Source organism: Eptesicus fuscus, chromosome 15 (assembly GCF_027574615.1).
Source record: "Eptesicus fuscus isolate TK198812 chromosome 15, DD_ASM_mEF_20220401, whole genome shotgun sequence".
Classification (NCBI taxonomy): Eukaryota; Metazoa; Chordata; class Mammalia; order Chiroptera; family Vespertilionidae; genus Eptesicus; species Eptesicus fuscus.
Window position 1 is genome coordinate 13,786,334 of NC_072487.1, and position 27,947 is coordinate 13,814,280.

At 42.5% G+C, this 27,947-nt stretch overlaps 1 protein-coding gene across 1 annotated transcript in view; it reads right to left on the reverse strand.

Annotated features, from left to right (window-relative positions):
* The window catches only part of LOC129151736 (uncharacterized), a 68,308-nt gene extending 59,394 nt beyond the window's left edge, over nt 1–8,914 (reverse strand). Inside the window, exons 1-3 of the mRNA XM_054727634.1 lie at nt 8,781–8,914; nt 8,028–8,325; nt 7,454–7,761 (exon numbers count right to left, since the gene is read on the reverse strand). Coding sequence (XP_054583609.1) covers nt 7,454–7,761; nt 8,028–8,310 — 591 coding nt within the window. The 5' untranslated portion in view covers nt 8,311–8,325; nt 8,781–8,914. The remainder of the gene's footprint in view (nt 1–7,453; nt 7,762–8,027; nt 8,326–8,780) is intronic.
* Nucleotides 8,915–27,947: the final 19,033 nt, after the last annotated feature.

Consider the following 27,947-nt stretch of genomic DNA (forward strand, 5'->3'; position numbering starts at 1 on the left):
AATGACTAATGCCTCAGAAGAAACATGCAGATTCATGGGTTGATAGGGAATTATATCAGGAAGAGTTTAAGTCACATAGAATTTTACCAGGGCCTATTTACTGTGAGTAATTATGTAAAGTACATTGCCGGTCACTATTCTATCCACAAATCACTACCTAACGCATGTGCATTGTGATCAGTGATGAATCAGATCACTTCTTTTTTATATCTTATTTTGTTCTTATTTTTTTCAAATTTATTTACATTCAATGTTATTTATATTCGTTTCATGTGTACAGGGTAGTGGTTAAACATTGACATAATTTACAAGTAGTTTAGTACTCAACTGGCTAAACTATACATAGCTATTACAATATTATTGAATATATTCCTTATGCTATATTTTATATCCCTATGACTATTCTGTAACTACCAATTTGTAATTCTTAAACCCTTTACCTCTTTCACCCAGCCCCCCAATCCCTCCCAATCTGGTAACCATTGGTTTGTTGTCTGAATCTATAAGTCTGTTCCTATTTTGTTTGTTCATTTATGTTGTTCTGTAAATTCCAAATGTAAGTGAAATCATATAGTATTTTATTTTCTCTGACTTATTTCACTTAGCATAATACCCTCTAGAGGTACCCATGATGTTGCAAATGGTAAGATTTCCTTTTTTATTGCCAAATGATATTCCATTATATATATATATGTCTTATCTCTTCTTTATCCATTTATCTATTGATGGACACTTGAGTTGCTTCCATACATTGGCAATTTTAAATAATGTGCAATGAACACATGATTGTCTATATCTTTTTGAATTAGGGTTTTAGGTTTCTTTTGAAAAAGATCCAGAAATAGAATTTCTGGATCATGATGTAGTTGTATTTTTAATTTTTTGAGGAACCTCTATACTGTTTTCCATGTTAGTTCTACCAATCTGTAGTCCCATAAACTCCCTTTACTCCACATCCTCACCAACATGTTTTGTTTGCTTATTTATTGATGATAGCCATTCTGACAGGTGTGAAGAGGTATGTCATTGTGGTTTTAATTTATATTTCTCTGATGATTAGTGACATTGAGCATCTTTTCATATGTCTATTGGCCGTCTGTCTGTCCTCTTTGGAGAAGTGTCTATTCAGGTCCTTTGCCCATTTTTTAATAGAATGGTTTGTGTTTTTTTGGTGTTGAGCCTCTTTTTTTTTAATTGGAGCACCAAATCCAATTTCATTTAAAGTAATTATTAATAAGTACATAATTTCCCCATGTTATTCTTTATAATTTTGTTCCGCTTTTATTTTTTTCTTTCTTCTTCTCAATTATTGTCCCTTTATCATTTCTATGTTACTGGTTGGGTGGTAATGAACTCCTTTAAGTCTTTTCTTTTCTGGGAAGCTCTTTATTTCTCTTTCCATTTTAAACAATAGCCTTCCTGAATAGAGTAGTATTGATTGTAAGTACTTGCTTTTCATTGCTTTGAGTATTTCATGCCAACTTCCTTAGGATTTAAATGCTTCTGTTGAACAATCAGTTGACAGTCTTTTAGGAGCTCTCTTATAGGTAACTAAGTGTGTTTTTCTTGCTGCCAGTAAGAGACCCTCTTTGTTTTTAACCCCTGGCATTCATTTATTTATTTTTAATATGACTTTATTAATTCAAGAGAGCGAGGAAGGGAGAGGGAGAGATAGAAGCATTGATCTGCTGACTCCTGCACACCCCCCACTTGAGATCAAGCCTGCAATTCAGGTATGTGCCCCAACCTGAAATTAAACCAATGACTTCTTGGTGCATGGGATGGTGCTCATCCACTGAGCAATACCAGCCAGTGCTCTAACATTTATTTTAATTATGATGCATCTCAGTATTGGCCTGGGGTTGTTCTTCTTGGGGAATCTTTGGATTTCTTGGACCTGTATGTTTAATTCCTTTGCCAGAGTATTGAAGTTTGTCATTTACTTCTAATAAGTTCTCAATTCCTTGCTCTCTCTTTGGTCTTTCTGGCACTCCTATGATGCAGATGTTGTCAAGCTTGATGTTCCAGAGGTCCCTTAAACTATCCTTATGTTTTTACATTTGTTTTTCTTTAAATTGCTCTCACTGGGTGTTTTCTGCCACTTTGTCTTTAAAAACGTTGAGCCAATCCTCTGTTTCATCTTATCTGTTGTTGAATCCTTATACAATACTAGGGGCTCAGTACACAACATTTGTGCACTGGGGGGAGGTCCCTCAGCCTGGCCTGTGCCCTGTCACAGTCCAGGACCCCAAGTAGGTCCCTGGTGCTGCCATGGAGGCAAGAGAGGCTCCTGCCACCACCGCTATGAGCCCATCAGTGGTGGTGGGAACCTCTCCCACCTCTAAGGCAGCACTACAAGCAGTGAGCCTGGCTTCTGGCTGAACGGTGCTCCCCCTGTGGGAGCATACTTACCACCAGGGGGCAGCTCCTGCATTGAGCATCTGGCCCCTGGTGGTCAGTGCGTGTCATAGCAACTGGTCGTTCTGCTGTTCGGTAGATTTGCATATTAGCCTTTTATTATATAGGACTAGAAGCCCAGTGCATGGATTCATGCACCAGTGGGGTCCCTCGGCCTAGCCTGCAGGGATCAGGCTGAAACTGGCTCTCTGACATCCCCCAAGGGGTCCCAGATTGCGAGAGGAAGGTTCTCAGGTGACACTCCCCCCAAATCAGGCTCCCTCTTCTCTGGTTCCAGGTGCATCACCCGAGAACCACAGCTGCCAAGTCATTGCAGGTTGATAGCTCCTGAATTGAGCATCTGCCCCCTGGTGGTCAGTGCGCATCATAGCTATCGGTCAAACAGTTGGCAGGTCGGCCAGTCGCCTAGGCTTTTATATATATAGATTGCTCATTTCAGATATTTTATTCTTTATTTCTGATTGTTTTTTCTTGGTTTATATGTCTCTTTTTATACTTACTCTCTTTGTTCATGTTCTCACTGAGTTGGTACATTCCTGTCCTAAGTTTCTTGAGCATCCTTGTACTATTGTTTTGTTCTCGGTATCAGGTAGATTGCTTGCCTCTATTTCATTTAGTTCCTTTTCTGGGGATTTATCTGGTTCTTTTGTTTGGGGTATGTTTCTTTGTCTTTTCCTTTTGGTTGCCTCTCTGCATTTGTTTCTGTATCAGGTGGGTCTGTTATGTCTTCTAGTCCTGGTAAAATGGCCTAATGTAGTAGATATCCTGGAGGGTTCAGTGGTGCAGTCTCTCTGATCACCTGATCTAGGTGCTCCAGGAATATTCTTTGTATGGGTTATGAGAGCCATCCTGTTGTAGTTGAGTCTTGAATGCTGTTAGTGTGTCCATGGGTGGCATTGACCTCAGGCTAGCTGAATATGAGGATTGACCCTGTCAGAGCCAGCTGGAGTCCTGCACAGTTCTGCTGGTCTGACTGGCTCTGAGTGGCTCTTAGTCCATGTGTTCTTTTAAATTCTCCCATTAAACTACGCCAGGGCTGGTTCCTGCTTGAACCCTGCCCACTGTACTAACTGTTGGGAACTTAGTCCGAGTTCCTCCTTTATCCTCTGCTCACTAGTAACAGGTATTGGGTTCGAGCCCCTCTGCTTGGAGCTGGACTTCCTAGGATGCCAGGTCTTAGACGGAGAAGCCATGAGAGGTTGTGGGTATGTAAGAATGAGTCCTTATTGCTGAAGCAAGTGGCCATATAGTCATCAGAGAAGAATAGTCCTCACAGTAAAGTCCAAAGTTATGTGAGGTAGAACCCAGGCAGCCAGACACTGACTGGTGAACAGATATATCTTTCCCACAAAGCAGCATCAATCTCTGTACCTACAGTTATTATCTGAGCAGCCCCATGCTGCCTCTAAACTCACCGCCTTACATTGTAGCAGTACCTGAGCCTTTTTGCTCAGCAGCTTCTCCTGTCTCTTCTGCTCACCTCACTTTCTAGAAGACTTCACACACTCCAGCAGACTAGGTGGTCAGTAACTTACCTTTACACTATTTAGACAAAGAAAGCTTTGTGCCAATAGTTATAGCAATCATATTGGATACTGAAGGGCACAGTGTACCATGTGTCCTTGCACCTGATCATGTCTCTTGGCCCGATTGGGAATCCCAGGCTCAGAGTCCTTGAACATCCCATTTAGGCACATGCCCAGAACAGCCTTTGGCCATTCTGGTGTATTGATAACAAGGCCTCTGTGCTCCCACCGGCCTTGACTATCCAGTTACCTGGCATGGTTCCCACAGACCCTAATCCCATAGTAAGAGCTGCTGATAAGGACTGACCCCATGAAGCAGCATTGTCTGGTAACTGCCTAGCATTGTCTGGTAACTGCCAAGTTCTCTTTTTGTGTGTGCTGCTTGCAGAGCTATTTGGATCAAGCTCTGAAATTGTTTGAAAACCACCATCAAGTGTGTGGGCTTGGGGGCCTTTGCAAGAGACTCCAGTGTAGTTCAATGTCAGATGCTGTCTTTGACTGGCCCAGGGCTACCTCTTTGGAGCTCCGAAGCAACCCAATGTTTGTGGTTGCCTTCCTGGCCCTGTGTGCATATGAGAAGATCCAAGCTGCATACTAAGCTCAGGTTCCACCCTTAATTAGCACAGGGGCAGGTCAGCAAAAGGCCCAGGGCATCCTGAGATCCATTCCACCTGCTTTCTGCCTGTAAGACTCAGTCGCTGGAAGAGCCCCTGGCTGTATGTGAGTTATATGAGGTAGAACCCTGTAGGGGCCAGTGATATATAGCCATGGTGTTCACAGATTCAAACTCTGCACCAGTACTGCATCTGAGGCTACTCTACAAATGTCTCAGGCTGCACCAAAGGCAGCTGCCACCTGCCTAGGACCTGCAGAACTTTGCGGTAGGGGAAGGTCTCAATGAGTGCTCGGGATAAGGCCAGAAGGGGTTATCAGGTTGAAACAGACTAATATGTGGTCCTGTGGAGAGAAGGCTCTTCATAGAAATGGTTGCACTGGTCTTGCCTGTAAGGGAAAAACTGCTCACAGGCTAGAGCCACACAACTCAGTCTCTCCCTGTGTGCCTTCGCCACCCGGAGTCAGCCTGGAAATCCTCAAGAGCCTTCCAAGACAGACTGCATTTCAAGCGCAGTGTGGTCCCAGCCCAGAGACTCCTCCACAGGGTGCGAGCTTGGCAGGGTTGGGCCACAGGAATTTGGGAGGGCGAGGTTAATATATTCACCCAAGCTGATGCTTTATGGAGAGGAGTGCTTAATCCACCAATGATGTGGTCTGTGGGTGGTGTGAGAGACGGACTCAGCACAGCAACTTTGTCGTCTTTCCTCCAGCCCTCACCCCAAAGCTATTCAACCCAGTCTCTCCCTGTTTGACTCCATTCTGCTATGAGCTACGTTTGCTCCAGCAGAGCTCAGGGTGAGTGACCACATAGGAGATTCTGTGCACTGACCACTTAAGACTGAAGGCACCTGGGGTTCTAGTAGACTCCCCTCTCACCTGGTGGCTGGAGTCCTTGCTGATTTTCACAGCCAGATGTTCGGTGAACTCCTTCCCCTGGCTCTGGTGCTCTGAGCAGACTATCCTCACTCCTCAGGGGGAACCTTTGCAGCTGAGCTATCCCTGCGAATTTTCAAGCACCGCACATTGGTGTAGAGACAGCCCTTTTCCACCTCTGCCCTTCCTGCCAGTCTTGAAGTGGCTTCCTCTAGGATCTTTGGTTACAAGAATCTGTTCAGCTAGTCTTCATTTGGTTATTCAGATTGATTTTTCTAACTTGACATCCATAAAAATGTCCTCTTCTCATCTATCCTGCTCCCCTCCGCCCCCGCCAGTCAGATCTTCTCTCTCCACCCCCAGAACCAATGTTCTTAGTTTTGGGGTCCCCTTTCTTGCAGACAAGAGATATGTCATTTATTGGAGCCTCACTTGGCAGCTCCAAACTAAGATTTCACCTGACCTGATTTTGAATGAGATGAGGGCTCTCTCCCTCATCCCCACTGATCAGATCCTCCCCTCACAGAAGCTGAAAGTACTGGCTATGTGTGCTGGAGGCTTGCACAAGGCCCAGGCAGGAATCACTAACAGAGGATTGTGAGGTATGCTGTAGCCTGTCCCAAAGCCCAGAGCTTGATTCTCTGACCTTCTGGCACCTTCTGTGAGGCCCCTTGTAAAGTCCCTTCTGCTCACACAAGCTCAAGTGGGTCCTGCTGTTACAACTGAGAACTTCACCTGGATAGAGCACGTTCATGGTGGCCCCTGTGACTGGCAGAGAGGAAGGGGTTCTGTGCTTGGAGGGAGAGGAAGTAGGTCAGAATGTGCAGGGCTATGCATTGCTGTGTCCCAAATGGCAGAGCCAGCCTGGTCTGCTCAGATGAGTTACGCAGCAGGGTAGGCTGGTGTGGGCTAGTGGTGGGCATTATGGGGCATGGGGTAGGGCAGAGGCAGGATGGATGGGACCTTCCAGCTGGATGTGTCACTTCCAGGTACCTTTTTCTCCTCCCCTCTCAGCCTCTCCTCCTCCCTCCCACCCAGAGCTCTCAGCCCAGGTCTCAGCACCCCTGCTTCCCAAGCAGGGCTCAAGGTGGAGAAGGTGACCTAAGGTGCTGGATACTGAGCCCAACACCTTACAATCTGTTCACATTAGACCAAGAATCTCCACTTTAGGCCCTGTCCTAAATAGAGGTTTATGGACATAGATATTCCATTCAGCATAATCCTATATAATAAAAGGCTAATATGCAAATTGTATCCTAAACCATGAGTTTGACTGGGCATTCGACCAGGGGGCTGGGTCAGCACGCCAACCACCTGTGTTCCTCCCTCTCCCCCGCAGCCAGGCCGGGCCTGATCGGCCCGACCCCAATTGGGGGCAAGGCCAGCCAGCCAACCTCCCTCATTCCCTCCCCTGAGCCAGGCCCGATTGGTCCCAATTGTGGTGGCCTGGCCAGACACCACCCATGCAGGAATTTGTGCACCAGGCCTCTAGTAATGGAATAAAAAAGCAGAAATGCTAATGTCCCAGCAGAGGCTTAGGAAAATCTTGGATTTCCAGTTCATATAACAAAAATGCTATTTCAGATTATATATATATAATGAACAAAAATGCTATTTCAGATTATATATATATATATATATATATATATATATATATAATCTGAAATAGCATTTTTGTTATATGATATATATATATATATATATATATATATATATACACACACACACACATACATACACACACATACACACACACACACACACACACACACACACACACATAATAAGGCACCTATTATAAGATTCCATTTAGGGAAACGTCCAGAATCGGTAAAGGAACAGAAACAGAGAGCAGACCAGGCCAGGAGGGGTGGGAGCAAGGACTTTAGAGCAGGGTTTCCTGTTGGAACTTTCTAGATAGTGATGTTAATTGCACCGCATCGTGAATGTATTTCATGCTCAGGAATGGCAAAATTTAAAATAGGAAATAATATTTTTATTTATATTGTAACATAAAATACATCATACAGTGCATAAAAGAAAAATATAAAAGCTATAAGAAATGAAAAGATAACCATGTAGAAGGGTAACAGTAATTCTGGTGGGCATGGGGGAGCAAGTAACCAGGACAGGGGCCCTGGGGTCTGAGTTGGGGAGGGAGTTGCTGTATGGGCCACAGGAGGCTTCAGAGGTGCAGCTGGAGCAGGTTTCCAAGGTGACGTGACCTCTGGGGATGTAGTTGCATCCAGGTCAGTCCCCGTCTGGGACCCCTTGTGATGTTTGGCTGCTGGTAAAGCAGCAGCAGCTCGCTCTACCTCCTGGGCTGGTGCTGGAGTTGTGAGAGGAGAAAAGATCACCCATGTGCTGGTATTTCCATGTCCCCCCCCTTCCTTCCCCCAAGAACAGAGCACAGTCTCAGCCCAGGACCCACCCCAGGTGGTACTCCCGGCCTTCTGCCCAGCAGATGGGGGGTCTGAGGGCGGCCTTTGCTTTTCTCTGGCTCTGGGAGCTCCCTGTGTGACTGCACTGCCCCCTGTCCATCAGCTCACATGCACCTCCACTCCCCACCCAACCCCACCCCCTCCAACGTCTCACCCTTGGGCTCGGCCTCCCTGCGCTCCAGGTCCCTGGGCCTGGCTGTTTGGAGGTGGACACCGTGATCCAGGGTGGGAATGAGCAGCTGCCGCTGGAGCCTGAGCGGCTTTGGGTGGGGAGGACAGTGGGGCCTGGGCCGCTTCCGGGGAGGAGACCTCGTCCTGCCATCCACAGGCCCTGGTTCCCCTGCCCACCAGCGGGCCACACGCACTTCAGGCCTGCTCTGGCCCTCACTCGTGCACATGGGGCGGGGGTCTCCATCCAGCATCTGCTGTTTCTCCATGATCTGGGTTGGGCGCTGCAAGGACAGTGACCAGCAGCCAGTGAGGAGGCCTCACGCCCTGCCAGGCCCTGGTCGCTGCTGCTCCTGCTCTGGGATCAGGCCCAGCCCTGAGTCTGCACAGGCCTGCACCCAGGGGAGGGGTGTGTGTGTGTGGGGGGGGGGGGGGGGAGGAGACACACCTCCAGGATCAGCTTAAACCTCGGGCAGAGGGAGGTGCCCACACTCCATGTCCACCCCGAACCTTGACCTGGGTGTGAGCATGACAGGCCCACAGGCTTCTGACCCCACACCTCTCAGCCTGCACCTGCTCGGGGCAGGCCCTCCCGACGTGACCCACCCTTCCACCCTCCACTCCCCCCCCCCCCCGCCCTCCACACACACACACACATGGGGAGGGGACACGGGGCTGGGAGGGCGATGAGAGTGGTGGGCTGGCTCTGAGAAACCCGCCCAGGGCCTCCCTGGGTCACCTCTGGGTTCCCCTGAGCAAAGGGCCAGAGGCGTCGGGGCTGAGTGCGGAGCCAGCGGCGGCAGCGGCGGAAGAAGCTGTCACCGCGGGCTCTCTGCGGGTCACGGCGGCGGGGCGGCGGCGCACAGCAGAGCATGCTGGTGGGGCTGCCTCTGTCAGTGAGCTGGAGGGGCTGCTTCAGAACGGGCTGCCTGGCTACCGGGTTCCACGACTGTTGGGCTCCATTGTCAGGGAGTGAGGTCACTGCTCTTGGGGGCAGAGAAGCTCAGGGTAGGGAACCAGGGAGGTTTTCTGTTACGTCAGGGCTGGGGAGTGGACACCCCAGGTCAAGGCTGGGGGTGTGGACTTGGAGTGTGGGCAGCTCCTGCCACCCCAGGTTTATCCCCACACTGGAGCTGAATCTAATGTCCCTCAGGGGGAGGTGGAATGAGGGTGGTGCCCTCTGCTGGATGTTTAGACCCTGGAGGTGCATCCCCCCCGCTCCCCCCCCCCCCCCCACCCAGTTCCAGGCAGAGGAGGTCTGTGCAGACACAGGGCTGGGCCTGATTCAGGAGCAGGAGCAGCAGCAACCGGGGCCTGGCAGGGCGTGAGTCCTCCGCACTGGTTGATGGTCACTGTGAGGAGCAGCAGATGCGGACGGAGACCCCCGCCACCCCATGTCCACGTGAAGACCAGGTGCCCCACACCCCCGAGGCCCGAGAAGGCCTGAAGTGCGTGTGGCCGGCAGCGGCCCAGGCCCCACTGTCCTCCCCACCCAAAGCCGCTCAGGCTCCAGCGGCAGGTCCTCATTCCCACCCTGGATCACAGTGTCCACCTCCAAACAGCCAGGTCCAGAGAGCGCAGGCAGCCGGGCCCAAGAGTGAGACGTTGGAGGGGGTGGGGTTGGGTGGGGAGTGGAGGTGCATGTGAGCTGATGGACAGGGGGCAGTGCAGTCACACAGGGAGCTCCCAGAGGCCAGAGAAAAGCAAAGCCTGGCCTCAGACCCCCCATCTGCTGGGCGGCCTGTGGGGAGGATGTCCTGGGGTGGGTCCTGGGCTGAGGCTGTTCTGTCCTTGGGGGGCACATGGAAATACCAGCGCATGGGTGATCCTTTCTCCTCTCACAACTCCAGCACCAGCCCAGGAGGCAGAGCGAGCTGCTTCTTTACCACATTTCAGACATCACAAGGAGCCCCATGCAGAGACAGACATGAATGTCACTACAGAACTGGAGGGGCGTCCACACGCGGTGGCCATGCCACCTTGGACAGCTCGTCCAGGTGCAGCTCTGAAGCCAAGTCTGGCCGATGCAGCATCTCCTTACCCAACTGGAACCTGCTCCCCAATTCCCACTGCTTCCCCTCCTTGACCTTTCATTTCTTTTCATTTTTATATTTTCCTTTTATGTGCTGTCTAGTGTGGTTTATTTTAAGTTTTAAATTAATGGTTTGTTTATATTTTAAATTGTGCCATTCCTGTGCATGAAGTGCATTCACGATGCTGTGCAACCAACGTAACTTTCTAGTTGTAGAAAGTTCCATCCTCCCAAAAGGAAACCCTGCACCAACAGTACTCACTCGCACTCTTCCTGCCTCTGGCAGCCCCTGATCTGCGTTCTGTCTCTGCTCCTTTAACTCTTCTGGACGTTTCCTATCAATGGAATCTTACCATAGGTCCCTTTTGTGTCTGCTCACGTTTTTCTGTTTGTTTTTATCTGACATCAAATGTTTGTTATTTGAAAAGGAAATCCCAGATGGATTGGAGATCATATGTAAGAAAAGAGGCCCTTTAATAATTGTGTGCATCACCGCGGCATAGAGACTGCTATACTAAGTGTGACGCCAGGGCCAGAAGGCAGTCAGGCAATGGCTGGCTCTTTCTGTGCCCCAAACAAAAAGGAGAAAAAATGCAGAAAGCTGGAAATTGAAATCCCCTGCTGGAAAGAATTCCTCACAGCCCAAGGCCAGAGAAAGATGTCACATCCCTGTGGTGCAGAAAACTGTCAAAGGTCGGTGTTTTCTAAGGGGACAGAGGGTAAACACATGCACCTCCAAGGAGAGGCACTGCACACGCCAGTACATGTCAGAGATGCCCACCTCCCTGATGGGGACACCCACACTGTCAACTCTGGGGAGAGGGCCCTGTCCCCATCAGATTGGCAGCTTCTGGTCTGATGGCGCCCAGCCCCGGGGACAAAGTGAGGCAGCAAAGGCCCCAAATATGTCCCCTGGAGAGAAGGGGAAAGGGCCCTCCTCTGGGAGGACAGTGTGCAGAACCTATCAAAGTCCACAGGTGCCCCTCTTCGGTCCCATCCTAGGAGGTTACCTCACACAAGTTCTTGTACTGTTTTGCAAAGATGTATTTCTGAGACTCCCCATCAGAGACTGATGAAATAGCCTGGAAATGATAAAAAACAAAAAACACTAATCCATACCTGCTATTATGGATAGAAAGTAGGTAGGTGATGGAGAAAGGAAAACATTATGGGAAAATAACTGTATGTCCTGAGAAAGTTTGCTGTTTCTGGAAAAGTAAGTATTTCAGCTTGAAGAGATGTAGACTGGGAGGAGAGGCTGATACTAGTTGCATGGAGAGGAGATGCAGAGAGAGAAGCATCACAAGTCCTGACTTAGGATGAAGGAGTTGGACACCTTATGAGCAGTGGGCTTTTCCATTGAGGGGGCTATGCTCTGTGTCCTGCTGTTATTTGCTGGGTCTGTATAGGTGTTTTATATTAATTATCTAATTTAAACTTACCATTCACTCTAACCTTTGAGACACAATCACAAAAAAAAAAAAAAAGAAATGACCTTGTCTATACAAAAAGAAATTGACAGCCAGTTTGAAATGTAATTGCCATGGCCTAGAGCAAAGAATATCCTTACATGATATTATTCTATAATGTCATTATAATTTTTCCCAGATTTGTGTTACCCCCATTACCTATAATAGTACCTCGCACCCTTGGGAATCAATAAAAAATCATTTTTTTGGTGCTTGGAGACAAAGGTAACACATCACTTGATATTTTGAATTAGAACAGCATAATGTACAATTATCCCAAACAAACTTACAAACTAATTCTTTGAATGTCTGGCAGCAATTTAAAAAGGACCTGTAAGGATTTAATCCCTTCCACTGTGTAGAGGGCCCCCTAGGAAGGCACCTGAGCATTCTATATTGGCCCCTCTTGCCCTTTTGGCCAAGAGGGACCCTCTTCTTACAATCCAATTGCCCACAGCTGTTGCCTGAGCTTTCTGTTCATGCCGAGGTTGAAGCCTCGTGGTGGTTGGTACCATGGATCTGTCTCTTGCCCAGTGGGGTGAGCTGGGCCCTCCCTGGAGAAGAAACCTGGGTTCCCTAAGATATGTGATCAGTGCCGGGGCCCTGCCAGCAGCGAGGGGATCCCAGGCAGGTGCTGGGCATGGAGGCCACGGGGACATAGGCTACCAAGGAGACAGAACTGAACCTCGTATCCAAAAGACAGGGTTTAAGTGTAAGTATAATGTTTAGTAGATAACACTAGATTAATGTCAGTAATTGGACTCCTTCTTTGTATCCATAACTCAAATTGTTAAATTCTATTTGTTGTTCCTTCCACACTATTATTGTGTAATAACAAGAAGTTTACCCTCTTAAGAAGAATGAGTGATATTAATGTCAGTCTAAGTAGAAACAACTCATAGACCCAATACTCGATCAATATTTCCACTGGATGAAAATAATCACTGTTCAGAAGTGGGAAATTTGTGTGCAGAGACTCAAACTGTTATCTAAAGACAATTTGAAAATGAACCAAGAAAGTAATGTGAATATGATGCACCATTATATTTCATGTACCTGGGCTGCTGGGCTTCGAAACATTTTTAGGGGGTTCTAAACAATATCTTCCTTCCTTCCTTCCTTCCTTCCTTCCTTCCTTCCTTCCTTCCTTCCTCCCTTCCTTCCTTCCTTCCTTCCTTCCTTTTCTTTCTTTCTTTCTTTCTTTCTTTCTTTCTTTCTTTCTTTCTTTCTTTATCTATCTATCTATCTATCTATCTATCATTAATATGAAATATATCAATGGGATAATTGCATGGCTAGAAGATAAGGATTAATTTGGTCCCATATCTAGAGAAGATTGTAAAACCTTTAATAGGAAGGAAGGTGTAGGTACATGAATTCAGTTGTAATCAAACAACTATAGTTCTTAGTAAACCTTCAAAAATCAATTATAAGCATCTAGAAATATCATGTTGTTTGGATTATGAACTTTTTATAAGAAATGCCATAATTTACAAAAAATGGTGAATAAAAGCTTCAAATTGTATTAATCAATGCAATTATTATTACAATTTTAAATCATGCTGGCCTTTTGCAATTTCCTTCCTTTTATTTTTTTCATTCTTTTTCTCACAAATGAATGAGAAATTGAATAGGTTGAATGTAGCTAAAATTTCCATGGATTTCCCATAAAACAACTAATGCTAAATTATAACTTACAGATGTTGTATCATGTGTTTATTGCACATAATTTTTATATTTTAGGTGGTTTGTTTTAACCATGGTATAGTCAAATATATATAAAAACAAAAAATATTTTATTGAGACTTAGTTTTAGCTTTTTCTTTTTTCCTTTAAAAATTATCAAACAGGTCACAAGAATGCAGGATATGTTATAAAAGAGGGGAAAATCTTATGATTGTGTTAACTTACAATATGAAGCTTTTGAAATTAAAGCATAAGAAGACAATATAGAGACTTATGTACAGACAAAAAACAAACAAACAAACACGATTTCATAGGAGTCCTGGAGAAAGCCTCTGAGAATTTTTTATAAGTGGAAAGAAAAAAAAAGGGAAAGAATATTTAAATACCTACAAAAGGCCAAATATTTTCTAAACATTAATTTATACCAGAAGTGGGTATTATTGTTCTCACTTCACTAATGAGTCAGAGAAGATCTATGCCTTGTCCAAGATCCCCCAGTGAGTAAGTGCAAATTCATACGCCAGCTAAACATTAGGTTTCTAAACCCACAACCCCCACCCCCCAATTCATGTTGTCTGTTCAATTTGAGAATTAGCAGCGTAGCATTATTCATAATCTAAAAGTAAGACAGCTTGAAAAGATAGAGATGAATATATATATTTGGGCAAGTTGACTACAATAAAAAATGTAATTGTTGGTGACCGACATATTTGCTAACTAGGAGGTGGTAGGTAAAAATTTATTTTCAGAGTTTGGTCAAAGATCTGTAGCTTTTGTTTCAAATGATTCAAAATTGTGAATAAGAGTGGGTTGTCACCATTTTTCTTTCAAATATTTTGAAATAGAATGTTCATCATTTGTATATCTTCTTTACCTAGCACAATTTTATAAATTATGACTCTGAACTTTATATCTGATTTCCTTCCTATCTTAAAAGCCATTTTTTTTCTTGGAACAATGGCTCTTGGCTACCTAATTCCATCACTGAATATCACTCTGGCTGGTGAGGTCTTAAGTTAGGTTTTACTTAAGGGGGGGAAATAGCAGTTGTATGTCTTTATTAGGAGACAGTAGAGAAGAAAAGAAAATTATAACAACAAAAACTCAATGAAGACAAATGAAATGCTTGACTCAATAAGGATTCAGTAGAATTCAATAGAATTCAGTAGAATTCAAAATAGTTCAAAATTTTATCCTTTTTTCACCCAGGCTGCTGTGGTCCCATAACCTGTGCACTGAAGGATCATGGGTTTGATTCCTGGTCAAGGGTATGTACCTGGGTTCCAGGTTCAATCCCCACCTAAGTTGGGGCGCATGTGGGAGGTGACCAATCAATGTTTCTTTCTCATACCTCTCTCTCTCTCTCTCTCTCTCTCTCTCTCTCTCTCTCTCTCTCTCTGTCCCTTCCACTCTCTTTAAAAATCAATGGGAAAAATATCCTCAGGTGAGGATTAACAAATAATAATTACTTTTTTTCCAAGCCAACAATAGAACTAAAAGTAAGCTATAATAATTTATTGTGATAATACAGGGATGCTATGATAGATACCCCTCACATCTTTAAGGCCAATGACTTTCCAAATGCTTTGCTTAGAAAGCTATTTAATGAATAGATCTGAATGTCCCTGTCTCATCCTATGTTTTTCACTATCTCTTAAATTCATTTAAAGATCTATGAAGTCAAAATTATGGAAAGATGTGCATTCATATATGTAATGCTGTTCTTGTTTTACATATAAAATATAAAAAAATAACAAATCTGGGATTTTTCTTTTTGAGTAAAAAACAAAGCTAATGGGCAAGATACTACTGAGTCCCAAAAAGATGATGTAACATCCATTGTGAGGATTCTAACTGTCAGGAGTATAGTGTCCTAATTACCTTTGCTGTAGGAGGTGTAGCATTAGAGACATGCATCTTTATTGAAGACTGCAGTCAGCTGGCTTCAAGTGTAAAATTGTATTGCTTTAGGTAATAGCATCAAGCAGCAATATGAGCACTACATGTAATTTATGTTACCATTTAGAGGGTATGTGTATTCTGCTAAAGTCACATTAACACCATTCCAGTCATTCTTAACACGACAGCTCCAGTATACAGGGTGGGGCAAAAGTAGGTTTACAGTTGTGAGTACATGAAACACAGTTTATTCTTGTATTATTATTGATTCATTATTGTATTATTTTCCATACAGACAACTGTAAACCTATTTTGCCTGCCGCTGTATATTATATAACATTCTAGACACATTTTCTCCCTCCATAGCTCTCCCCAGTTGCATCCTCCAGAAATTCAGTGAATAAAAAAAAAGTTTATGGGGTTTAGGAGAATATTGGCTTTGAGTGTTAAATGACAGGAAAGTCAAAGGCTATGGAAATTGAGATGTCTACCCAAGCAATCAATTCACTCTTATAATAGGCTTTCCCTGCACTACAGGGAGGAAAATATGATGTGTTTGTAGTTTGCTGATGCCTTGATCAAATATGATAGGAAATAAACTTAAACAACTTAAATTATATATATTTCAACATGGATATAGCCATAATATATAATCATTTAATCTAGATATCTCTAATAGGTTAATGCTAATTCATGTATTAGATGGGGGGAAAAAGCAGGGATAGAGAAGTTTTAAAACCAAATTAAATTTTAATAAATTTTCAAACAAATTATCAGTTTCTTTAAGAATGCAATTGGTCTTGATTTTGGTTTTTATTTGAGCTCAACAGACTTTTTTGGTGCCTTCCTCCTATGTTAATTATTGGGGATGCCAAACTGAATAAGTCAGGTTATTAATTTTTAAGGAACATGTTATGTAATTAAAATAAATGCTATAAAAGGAGCCTTACATAATTTCTTCATGATATTACAGAGGCATATAAGACCAATGGAATTTTTTCAGTGTACCTATCTTACTTGATTGTATCACTACTTTTTATTTAGTATCTCATAAAATCATCCTTAAGAAGTTTTCGTGGTTTAACTTTCCTCTTTCATCTCATCCATTTATTCATCAGAAGATTTAACATGTTTGTTACCAGAATGCAATGACAGAAAAACAGAGTGGCCAGCATATATGTAAAGATGTAAAAGAGAGGTTGGGAGGATGAGTGGACAGATTGCAAAGACTGATGTTTGGTGCCTGTGAGGTGAAGATGGGAAGGGATGAATACAGCATGAACAGAGATAATGTACTTTCTTCTCTTCCCTTTCCTTCCTCTTATAGTCTTTGATTCTCCCAATTGTTAGAGAAAGGTACTATATCATATAAACTCCATTAAAAGTAAGTAGGCAGCAAATGGAAACAACCTAAGTGCCCATAAATAGATGAGTAGATAAAAAAATATGTGGTACAATGTAATATTGCTAGGCCATAAAAAAGAAATGAAATCTTACCATTTACCACAACATGGATAGACCTAGAGGGTATTATGCTAAATGAAATAAGTCTTTCTCTAAAGACAATTACCATATGATTTCACTTATATGTGGAATCTAAACAATATAAGTGAACAAACAAAAAGGATACAGGCAACAAACTTATGGTTGTCAGATGAAAGGCAGTGTCGGGGGGGGGGGATGGTGAAAAAGGTGAATGGAGTAAGAAATACAATTGGTAGTTACAAAATAGTCATGAAGATGTAAAGCATAGGAAATATAGTCAATTATATTTTAACTAGAGGCCTGGTGCACAAAATTTGTGCATGGCTAGGATCCCTAGGCCTGGCTCACGATCAGGGCCAATCAGGTTCCCTGCCTCCTCCTTCCCTTGCTCCCTCAGGACCCCGCCATCGCTGCAAGTCACCTGCCATGTTCCACACCAACCCCTGGTGGTCATCACACGTCATAGCAAGCGATGGAACTCTCAGTCTCCTGGTCGAACTCCTGAGGGGACAATTTGCATATTAGCCTTTTATTATATATGCACTATATGCATGGTGCCACGTGGGTACTAGACTTATTGAAGGGACCACTTCTTAAGTTATATAAATGTCTATATAATGTCTAACCACTATGCTATACACCTGAAGGTAACATAAAACAATATTGAATATCAACTGTAATTGAAAAAATATTTTTTAAAAAGTAGGCAGCATCCAATTCCTTTAAGAAAGAAGGACTTCCAAATAGAATTCTGACTTTCTTTCTTTAACTGGTAGTTTGTGTGAAGAGAGTAACCAAAGATGTGACTTGACCCTTTTCCTTGACACTGTCTCTCTGAGAAGCATTCTCTTAAAAGGATGGCGCCACTGGAGCACCACCAAGTCCAAGGTAGCATGTTCCTCTTACCCCTACTTAGGGGGAAAAACAAGAAACAGGCCTATACGTGAATCCTACATAACTAGAAGAGGAGTACTTATCATCCCAAATAGTTCAAAAGTGTTGCAGTAACAAACGGAAAACATCGGTGGCTTATAACTAAGGAAGATTGATTTCTTGCCTTACGTGTCCATTTCCGGTTCCCTGCAGTTCAGTTCCACATCTCTCCTCTGAGAACCAGACCGATAGAGCAGGTCATCCTGGAAAAAGGAGAAAGGAGTGTGGTGAACCATGTGCGAGTCCTTCCAGCTTCTTTCTGAAGGAACAGGCATCATGTATGCTCACGTTTCACTGACCAGAGCAAGTCACATGGCCACACATGACATCAGTGGAAGAACATAAAGCTGTCCTCCAGAAGGGGGCGCAGACACTAAGGAACAATTACCTGATTCATTGCAGTGGTGATCTTCACATGGGCCCCACTGATCAGGTCCTCTCTTCTTTCTCTAACTCTGTTTCCTACCACTGCTCCCTGCTGCTCCGGCCACACTGGCTTCTTCATCATTCCTCTTCTGCCTCAGGACTCTTAAGGTTGCTCCTCCGGCCTGGAACACGCTCCCCCAAATACCTGCATGATCAGCTGCTTGCTTCCCTCAAGCCTTTACTCCAACCTCACCATCTCCATGAGGACTTCTGTGGCAATCCTTCTAGAGACATGCAACCGCTCTGTGGATATTTCTTATCTTTCTTCTTGCTCTATTTCTCTATACTCTCTAACAAAGTACATAAGCTATTCATATTATTTATTATCTCACTACTTCACTAGGTCGTTCACTGCATGAAAGTAGGGACTTTTATTCAAATATGAGCCACCATCATCTGCAATAGCGTCTGGAATGAGGTAGACATGCAATGATTGTTTGTTGAATGCATGAACTCATAAACGAATAGGCCATTTGATTTTCCCAGTTCAGCTGTTTCTCCTGTCAGTGTCTCTGTCTCTTGCTACAAGCTGTATCTTTGAGCTCCTCCCTTCTCCTTAGCCTGGAGTTCTCTTTTCTTCTACACTCCATCTCTCATACATGTGAGACACTTTTGAGTCAGGGTGATATACAGAAAGAGGGGTAAGTTAAATATTTTGAGATAGAGATGGTTTTCAGTCTTTGCCATTGAAATAGTATGCGATTCTAGGAGAGTTATTTCAACCATTTAGGCCTCAGAAAACATGGCATAATGAAGAGAGTATGACATTTACAATCAAAATAACAATGTAAGACCCAGCACTACCACTCACCAGCTTTATCTTAACAAGATCTTAGTTTGGTTATCTTCTCTCAGCTTTGTTTTCCTCTTTTTGTCTGTTTATTTTGCAAAATTAGGCCAGGAAAATTTTCTGCTGTATTTATTAAGTTTTTGACCTTAACCTCCATACCCTCCTCTACAGTATATGTACCGGACTGTAATCTGCACATAACTCCTCGCTTTGCCAGCTGCTGCCTGTTAGACGCTGACAATAGCGAACACTAGAGGGAGACCACGAGCCTGGAGGGAGAAGAAGGGAAACCCCCACTGGCAAGCAGTTCCCGTGAGTCCCGCCTGCAGCGCTTCTTCAGCTGACAGCTGCCATTCCTTCTGTAGCAGCCTTTGGGTCCTGTTTGCTGGTTCCCCAACACTTGCAGAACCAGCTTCTTGCCGCCTTTCTCTGCTCCAGACACCAGCACCCATCGGAGGTCCCAGCTCTGAGGCCTGGGTTACCGTCCCGAAGACTCCCTCTCCCCAGCTCCCGGCAGTCAGCATGGAGCAGCTCCGTCTCCCCTCCTTAGCCATCTGCATTTCAGCTCCAGGGAACCCTCCTGAAGGAACTGGAATAACTGCAACCTCTTCTCTTTGTTCCCTCAGCCTCAGGGGCTTTATAAAGGTGTTACCTTTGGGAAACAGAGTTCTCTAGTCACACTTTCCAGGAGTTAAAACTTTACACCTAGTTAAGTCTTCACATTACATTGTCTCTTGTTTTTTGCCCCCAGACCCTGATCCTGACTGATGCACCTCGTCCTATCCAAGTCATAGGGTTATTGTGAGGATAAAATGAGATCATGTCTGGGAAACACTGTGTACAACTCAGCATTGTCTCAAAAATGAAGTGGCTGGATTGAGTCAGCCATGCAGTGTGGGCTTCGTGCTGCCCCCCAGACGACATAGAATCAAATAGCAAGTCTAAGACTTAAAAATATTTAAGTCAGCCAATAATAATTCCACTCACTCACCTGTGTGAATCAGCGGCATCACACACACACACACACACACACACACACACACACACACACACACACACTGTTACTGTGAGTGGGAGAAGGGGATGGCGCAGCTATTCCCATGGGAGGAAACTGTACCCACAGGAGGAAGCTGTGTGAGGTCAGGAGTAGAGGCACCTTGTTAAACCGAAGGCGTTAATAGCGTAAGGGTTTTTGAAAAGGTAAAAATAAATGTGTAGCTAAGTTCCCGGCTGGAGCTACAGGGAGCTGAGCTGTGGAATGAATTATGTTGGAGTTGCTGGGCTGGGAGGAGGGATGAGGAATTGGCCTAAGAAATGCAACGGGAAGGTGGAGAGAGACAGAGATGGTGGAATTGGAATGAGTGGGAGCATATCGCTGCAAAATTAAGGCAATCTCATATTCTAGAATAAGTTAAATTATTCTGCATGGGTAGGGGTCCCCAAGACAATACACTTTTGTGGGGATCTTGATGTTTCTGGTTTCCCACAGGCAAGTGACAATTTGCAATGTATTTGAGTCACTGGATAGTCTATTATAATAATTAAGGTGTGTAAGCAGGATAAAATAACTTCCTTATGATGGAGGACAATTGGAAAGTAAATGCATGGTTGGACTTCAAGGATATGGTTTGAAAGGATTCCTGTTTATTTGTGCAGGTGTGGCCTAGCCCACAACTGCCTGGACATATTTGATGGCTCTGTGGCCTTCTCTCCAAAGAAGCCTTACGGGAGAGGGTAGGCGTTCCAGTCCCTGCTATTTGTGTTATCCCTGCTGGAACCTCAGACGGAAGGACTGTGGTCGGCTGGACTGGAAGAGACAGAGATCTGACTCTATAAGGACCATAAACTAAACTGCAAGGCAACACTCTCTCCCCCCTACTCCACCCAGCTAGGCACAGCACCAGGCTGGGAGAACCTAGAGTGCTTTATCTTCCTTTGGGTTAGGGGCCTCCTTTTCTCCTGGACTCCTGAGAGTGAGCCCGTGGGAGGAAGGCGGGGAGCTTTTATTTTCCTCAGAATGGGTGAGCATGTCTTCCCTGTCATCTCTCCCTCAATTTGAGAAAAAGCAATTGCGTTTGGTTTGCATCTTCAGCGGCTATCCAGGTCCTGACCTGTAATGATACTTACTTTCAAAATTTATTGTAAGGATAAAATAAATAACATGGGATACAAATGATCAAAAATCACTACCCTTTCCTTTTCTTCTTCTGCATGGAAGGAGAGAAAAAAGGAGGGCGGATGGGGACTACTGGTGCTCCTAGGCAGATATAGACAAAGGTGTTTTTTTTTTTTTAAAAAATGAGACTTTTTAAAGTAAACAAAACACACTGTGAAGAACAATATGGAGTTTCCTCAAAAAACTCAAAATGGAACTCCCATTTGACCCAGTGATCCCACTTCTAGGAATATATCCCAAGAAACTAGAAACACGAATCAGAAAGGATATATGCACCCCTACGTTCATAGCAGCACAATTCACCATAGCTAAGATTTGGAAACAGCCTAAGTGCCCATCAGCAGATGAGTGGATTAAAAAACTGTGGTACATCTACACAATGGAATACTACACTGCGGTAAAAAAGAAGGAGCTCTTACCATTTGCATCAGCATGGATGGAGCTGGAGAGCATTATGCTAAGTGAAATAAGCCAGGCAGAGAAAGAACAATATCACATGATCTCACTCATTTATGGACTATAATGAACAACATAAATTGATGAACAAAAACAGATGCAGAGACAGAGAAACATCGATCAGAACGTCAAACCTCAGGGAAGGTAGGGGACGGTGGGAGTAAGGGGGAGAGATCAACTAAAGGACTTACATGCATGCATATAAGTCTAATCAATGGACACAGACAACAGGGGGGTAAGGGTCTGAATGGGGGGTGGGGAAAATGGGGAAATAAGGACACATATGTAATATCTTAATCAATAAAGAAATTAAAAATAAACAAAACATACATGCAAATGCTAAGTGTAATGCTTAACATATAGATATTCTTGTGTTTGTATATGTGGACTCACATTACTTTGAGAACCCTACGTCTATTATTATTAAAGCATTTGCTAATTTTAAAAAGTAAACAAAACAGCCCTTGTGATATGGCGATATTTTGCTTCAGTTCCTGCAAGGAGGGATGATTGTTGCTGGAGAAGGTGGAAAAACTACCTCAAGCTGCCGAGACCGGTTTGGCTCAGTGGATAGAGCGTCGGCCTGCGGACTCAGGGGTCCCGGGTTCGATTCCGGCCAAGGGCATGTACCTTGATTGCGGGCACATCCCCAGTGGGGGGTGTGCAAGAGGCAGCTGATTGATGTTTCTAACTCTCTATCCCTCTCTCTTCCTCTCTGTAAAAAAAAAAAAAAAATCAATCAATAAAATATATTTAAAAAAAAACTACCTCAAGCTGAAAAAAACCCACCTTTTTAAACAAGATGCATCTTGCATTTTTCTGAAGGAACCTGGAAACAAGGGGGGGGTGTGTACACAGAGAATGAGCTGCGGTCATCCCTTGGAGGGGAACCTAGGAAGTGGCTGTTTTACCAGAATCCAGAACACCTGCCATGGAGAGCAGTGAGAACATTTCCCCTTTCCCTCACATAAGGGGAATAAAAGTGACACCATGGGGCCATCATTGTGAATGGTCACCAAATACAACAGAGCAGGTGACTGAAGATGCCCCCACTGACTCTGAATACACTTAGGCTGTTAGACGGCCAGGTACTGGGTTTGTCATCTTCAAATCACATCCTTAAGGACCATGCAAATTACCAGGCAAGGACTTCAAATCTAGTTGCCTTGTTTACTTTGAATTGGAACAGCCACTCAACTAGTAGTGACCAACCGGGTTTTGACCAGGGTCAGTCTGCAGAGTGGCGAGAGCTAAACTGCTCCATTCCCAGAGGTGCCGAGTGGAGGTCAAACCCTCTGACACCCTCTCCAGCTCATGCCCTTCCCAGCATGTGTTCCAATATGCCTTTTATAAGCACTGAAAATTTGAAGTTTGTTTTCATCATCGATTCGCCCATTCTCCTGTTATCTGCCTATAGTAATCAACTTTTAGTTCAATAAAATGGTCAACTTGGTTGTAGATGCAGACACTCTGAGAAGCTACAGTAGAAGAAAAAAAGAGAAAGGAAATATTTGGATGAGACAGAGAAGTAAGGACAGTGGAACCTATTAAGGCAGATTTGAGTTTTGTAGGGGTACCTTCCTTAAGAAAAGAGTTCGAAACTGCAATTATAAAAGTAAGTACAAAATCAGTAATTACAATGAGAGAATACATACAAAATTACAAACTTCAAAGCTCAAATACCAAATAATCACAAACCCAAAAAGTAATAAATCATATTTTTATTGGTTAAATATTTTCCCTACATTTTTGGCTGCATTATTTTTGTCTCTGAAAACAAGTTTTATAATATCATTTTCTATAGAGAAAATCGTTCATTCAGTCTTTCCTGACCATGACTGACCAGCATCTGTTCTTATTGGTAGCTTAGGTACAGAAAGCATGGGCACTGAACATGTCCACCACTCTTAGTGCCGCTGCAAGCTTGTTCCCCACAAATACAGGAATACTAATAAAGTCCACTTTCTCTGATTTCCATAAAAATTATGCTGCTTTTATAATTACATAGTCTTCTATGAAAGTATATGCTTTAAAGGAGAGAACTTCCATTTTGATGAGAAACCAAAATAAATAAATACTTAAAGTTTTAGATGCATATTCATCAGAAGAATTTTTCATAGACTAATTTTTAGTCTGTATGTTCAAATTGTGTCTCTCCTCCATTAACCTTATATTCCCAGTGCTGAGGGATGTAGGCACTTTTTTTTTTTTATTCCTTCATAGGAGCTCTGGTTCTGATGCATTCTCTCACAAAACCAGTGGGCCCTCAGAGAATTCCTGGAAGTCATTCCTATGCAAGGGCAGCAACCAATGATGGAGTTATACATGGAAGGAACTGCAAAATACATGTCTATCCCTTTCATACAAACTGAATGATTATGCAACTAAACTTGTTTTAGTTTCTTCAGGGTGTTTAGGATCTTCAAAATGCCCTCAATCACTCCAGAGACATGAAGGGAATAGAGAGAAGTTTAAGTCAAAAGAGAATGGAATCAAGCTAAAAGATTTTACTTTTATAAATTTTTCAAAAATATAATTCAGTTTAAACACATTAGTAGATCCCTCTCAGGCATAAATCATTCTCTGGGCACTTAGAATAACAATTACTTTTTAATGTAAATTTTTTTATTGAAGACAACTTTTCTTCTTCCCATATCGTAAGTGTATATCTTAATGAATTTCCATGTGCACAGACTCATATTACTATCACTCAGATATAAACAGAACATAATCACTTCCCAAGAACACCTCTTGTGCCTTCTCCATCACTCTCCCTGACAGGGTTAACCACTAGGCTGACTGCTGAAGTCATCGTCTAGGTTTACCTGCTTTTGAATTTTATATAAATAGATTCATACAATATGCACTTCTATGTCTGATTTCTTTAGTGCAAATATACTTGTGAGATTCACTTACATTGTTGCATACTGTAGTCCCTTCATTTTCATTGCTGTATAACATTCCACAATTTATATTCTGGTTGTATGTTTAATAGCATTTTGGCAGTTTCCAGTACAGCCTATTACAAATAGTGCTGCTGTGGATATTATTTTATATGTCTTGGGCTGTAGAATGAAATTCAGATAATTATACACCTAGAGTGATAATTGCTGGATCATAGAGTATTGTTGTTCAGCTTTAGAAGATACTGCCACACACTTTCCTCAACTATACTAATTTACATATATATTGGTTGAAATTTGGCAATGTCTCTCTTTTTTTTCATTTTAGACATTATGGAGAGTTTATTTATAGTAATATCAGAGTGTTATCATTAGTATTTCTATGATGACCAATCCAGCACACCACCTTTTCATATGATTATCGGATGTCCTCTTTTGTAAAGTATCTACTAAATCTTTTGGTTATTTTTCTATTTGTCTTTTTCTTACATATTTACTGTAGTGCTTTATGGTTGTTTTTAGATTGGTTTTATTATTTTAAAGAAGCACTTAAATGAAATTAAAAAATTTTAAGTGCATTTGTAAAAAGCAGCTGAAAGTTATGACTTAGTTGGAAAGCAAGTGACTGGGATTAATACCATAACATAGGAGAGATTTGCATTGCCATATCTTTTAAGAATGAAATTTTTTTTCATTCTTGTTTATAATAATTAAAAATGTATAGGTCAGCCCGGCTGGCGTGGCTCAAGGGTTGAGTGTAGATCTATGAACTTAGGAGATTAAAGTTCAATTCCTGGTCAGGCCACCCCAGTTGCAGGCTTGATCCCCAGGAGGCAGCCAATCAATGATTCTTTCTCATCATTGATGTTTCTATCTCTCTCTCCCTCTCCCTTCCTCTCTGAAATCAATAAAAATATATTTAAAGGAAAAATGTATAGGTCATAAAGATTATATATAATACTATGTAAGGACCTTACTCCAGTTAGAATATTGAGGGTTGTATGTTTTCATTTGCTAAGTTCTCAAATGCCTGGAAAGAAGCTTATGAGGAACACACTTGTTTTTTAAGACAAGAAAGATTTAAACTTATTTAAAAATTATAGTCTTTTCACTCTTTCCACACTTCTTCATGGGTTAACTTTAATTGGTCAGATATGAAAGAAATTTTCAATGTGATATTTGCCATGTCTATTATGTTTACAAATTGAGTATAATTTCAAAACTAAATCACATTCCGGATTTCATAATGCGTTTTTCTTCACGCCCTCTGTGGGAGCTCTAGTAGTTGTGTAGAGTGTTAGAACGTTTTCTGGCACAGTGATAACAAAATGAGTGCTGCCGGAGTGCTACTATTCCTCAAGTTTCCCATTTTCTTATGTGTCTTCTTCCTTCTAAATACTCACTCGGCATTGCTCAAATATATTCACTCCATCAGTTAAGTCCCTAGACATAATCCAAAGTGAAAGAAGATATATTCAATGTACTTCTTCTCTCAGGGTAGAATATTTTCTCCAACAAGCTCTCCTCAAAAGAAGAGCATGAACACAGTGTAAGAGAAGATATATTTGCTTACAGCCCCAGTCTCCTAAAAATTATGAAAGGAAAAAACAAAAACCATAAATGATGAATCATCCACAATATTGTTATTTTTGTTTTCACAAATTTAAAATTCATGCACATTTGTCATATCCAGAGATCTCCAAGATAATTTCCAGCTGGAGATAATGAAACCCATGCTGAGAAAATTAATCAAGGTAAATCCAAGATCCTGGGAATCATTGCTTTCTTTTATGCTGAAAGTTGCTTTGCTGATTTTATACAAAGCAGGAATTTTAAAAAATAAGAACAAAGACTATAGAAGATGTAACGATATCATAATTGCAGTTAATATGTATCTCATGTCTGAGCACTGGGGGGAAAACCTCATAGAATTGAAAATTGTTAACATTTAGATTCTGTATTTCTTCTTTTGAAGCTCGTTTGTTAGAAGGTCAAAAGCAAAAGGCTTTTGCCCTGAGCTGGTTTGGCTGGGTGGATAGGGTGTTGGCCTGCGGCCTGCGGATGAAGGGTTTTAGGTTCCATTCCAGTCAAGGGCACATGCCTGGGTAGCAGGCTCGATCCCCGTGGGGGGCCTGCAGGAGGCAGCCAATCAATGATTCTCCATCATCATTGATGTTTCTATCTCTCTCTCTCTCCCTCTCCCTTCCTCTCTGTAATCAATAAAAATACATTAAAAAAATAAAATTTATATATTTTAAAAAAAGCAAAAGGCTTTTGTTAACTGTACAGATTGGTTTGTCCTAGGCTTTGAAAATGTGTCTTAAATAAAGAATGAATCATTATGGATGAGCATATTGGATTTGCAAGTATTTGACTGTTTTGGTACTGCTTGCCTGAATGTTTTCCAACTCTCCATACATAGAATCTTCCCACACATTGAAATGTCTTACACATATAACATTTATTTGGGTGTCAAAACAGAAAAGGGCTGTCTGACAAATGTCTAAATATCACAGTGTTCATGTAGGCTCATTGTTTGAGCTTTGTGCATTACATTTACATTTAAACATGTTTATTATAGTTATTGCTCATATAAAGATTTTTCTCATTTTAGTTTTAAATGATGTGTACACTATGTATTACATTTATGAAAAGTCACATTTTGTGCAGTAAAAATGAATTAGTTGTTAGTAAAGTGGAGTTTTATACATTCAGGGAGCAGAAATAGATGAAAAATGTATATTATTTGACTCCTAGCTTTTAGTAATACTTGATAAAATCATACAACTATGGCAAAGTATTGTTTCTCTTTTCCAGATTATTATCACAAGTAGGATCGATAAATGTCTGTTTTCCCTCACTCCAAATAAAATTAAGAACTACTCTTTTAAGTCTGTAACTTGCTTAAAATAGAATCAGGGCTTAAAAGATATGCTAGAATTTTCTAAAGGATTCAGGTGTTTTCAAATTCTGCACATAAACTCAGAGAAAGGAGTTCAGGATAAAGAGTTAGATTTTGGAGTCCTGTTATGTCTGTTTCCTGTCCTTTTCATTGTGTTTCTCAGTAATCTAGCCCCATTTGGTTCCTTTCTTCCTAGAAGGAAAGCTACCTGGTATATGATGGATTAATTTTTTCAAATAAAGGGTGGTGGTTTTTTTTTTCATTTTCAAGATTCCTTGGGCTATTTGGATTTAAATAAAAATGTATGGGAAATGTGCTGTTTAACCTAAAGAAATACAATTTTGATGTCTAGATTGCATCCTTCCTCCATCCCTCTCTTCCTCTGTCCCCCCTCCCTCCCTCCCTCCTTCCTTCCCTCCCTCTTCCTTTGTCCTATCAGAGAAAATTGTGTTTATGTCGGCTATAGGTATAGAGTGAAGGGTTAAGGATCTCAATGAAGGTTACATCAAAGGCATTAATCTCAAAGAAGGCAAGAACTTGATTTGGTGGTGATGGCTCAGGATCTGAACAAAAACTTAATACAAAAGGGAGACTTGGAGCTTGTGGACAGATCTAAGACTGCTTGCAAGAAGACTTCAAAGCCTGGTATCAAAGATTGAACACTGTAGGTAGAGTTCTCTTGTCCCTAGGCTAGTAGAATCCAGAAAGAATCTATTGTTATAAATGCTTTAGAGATGGACTGGATTAAA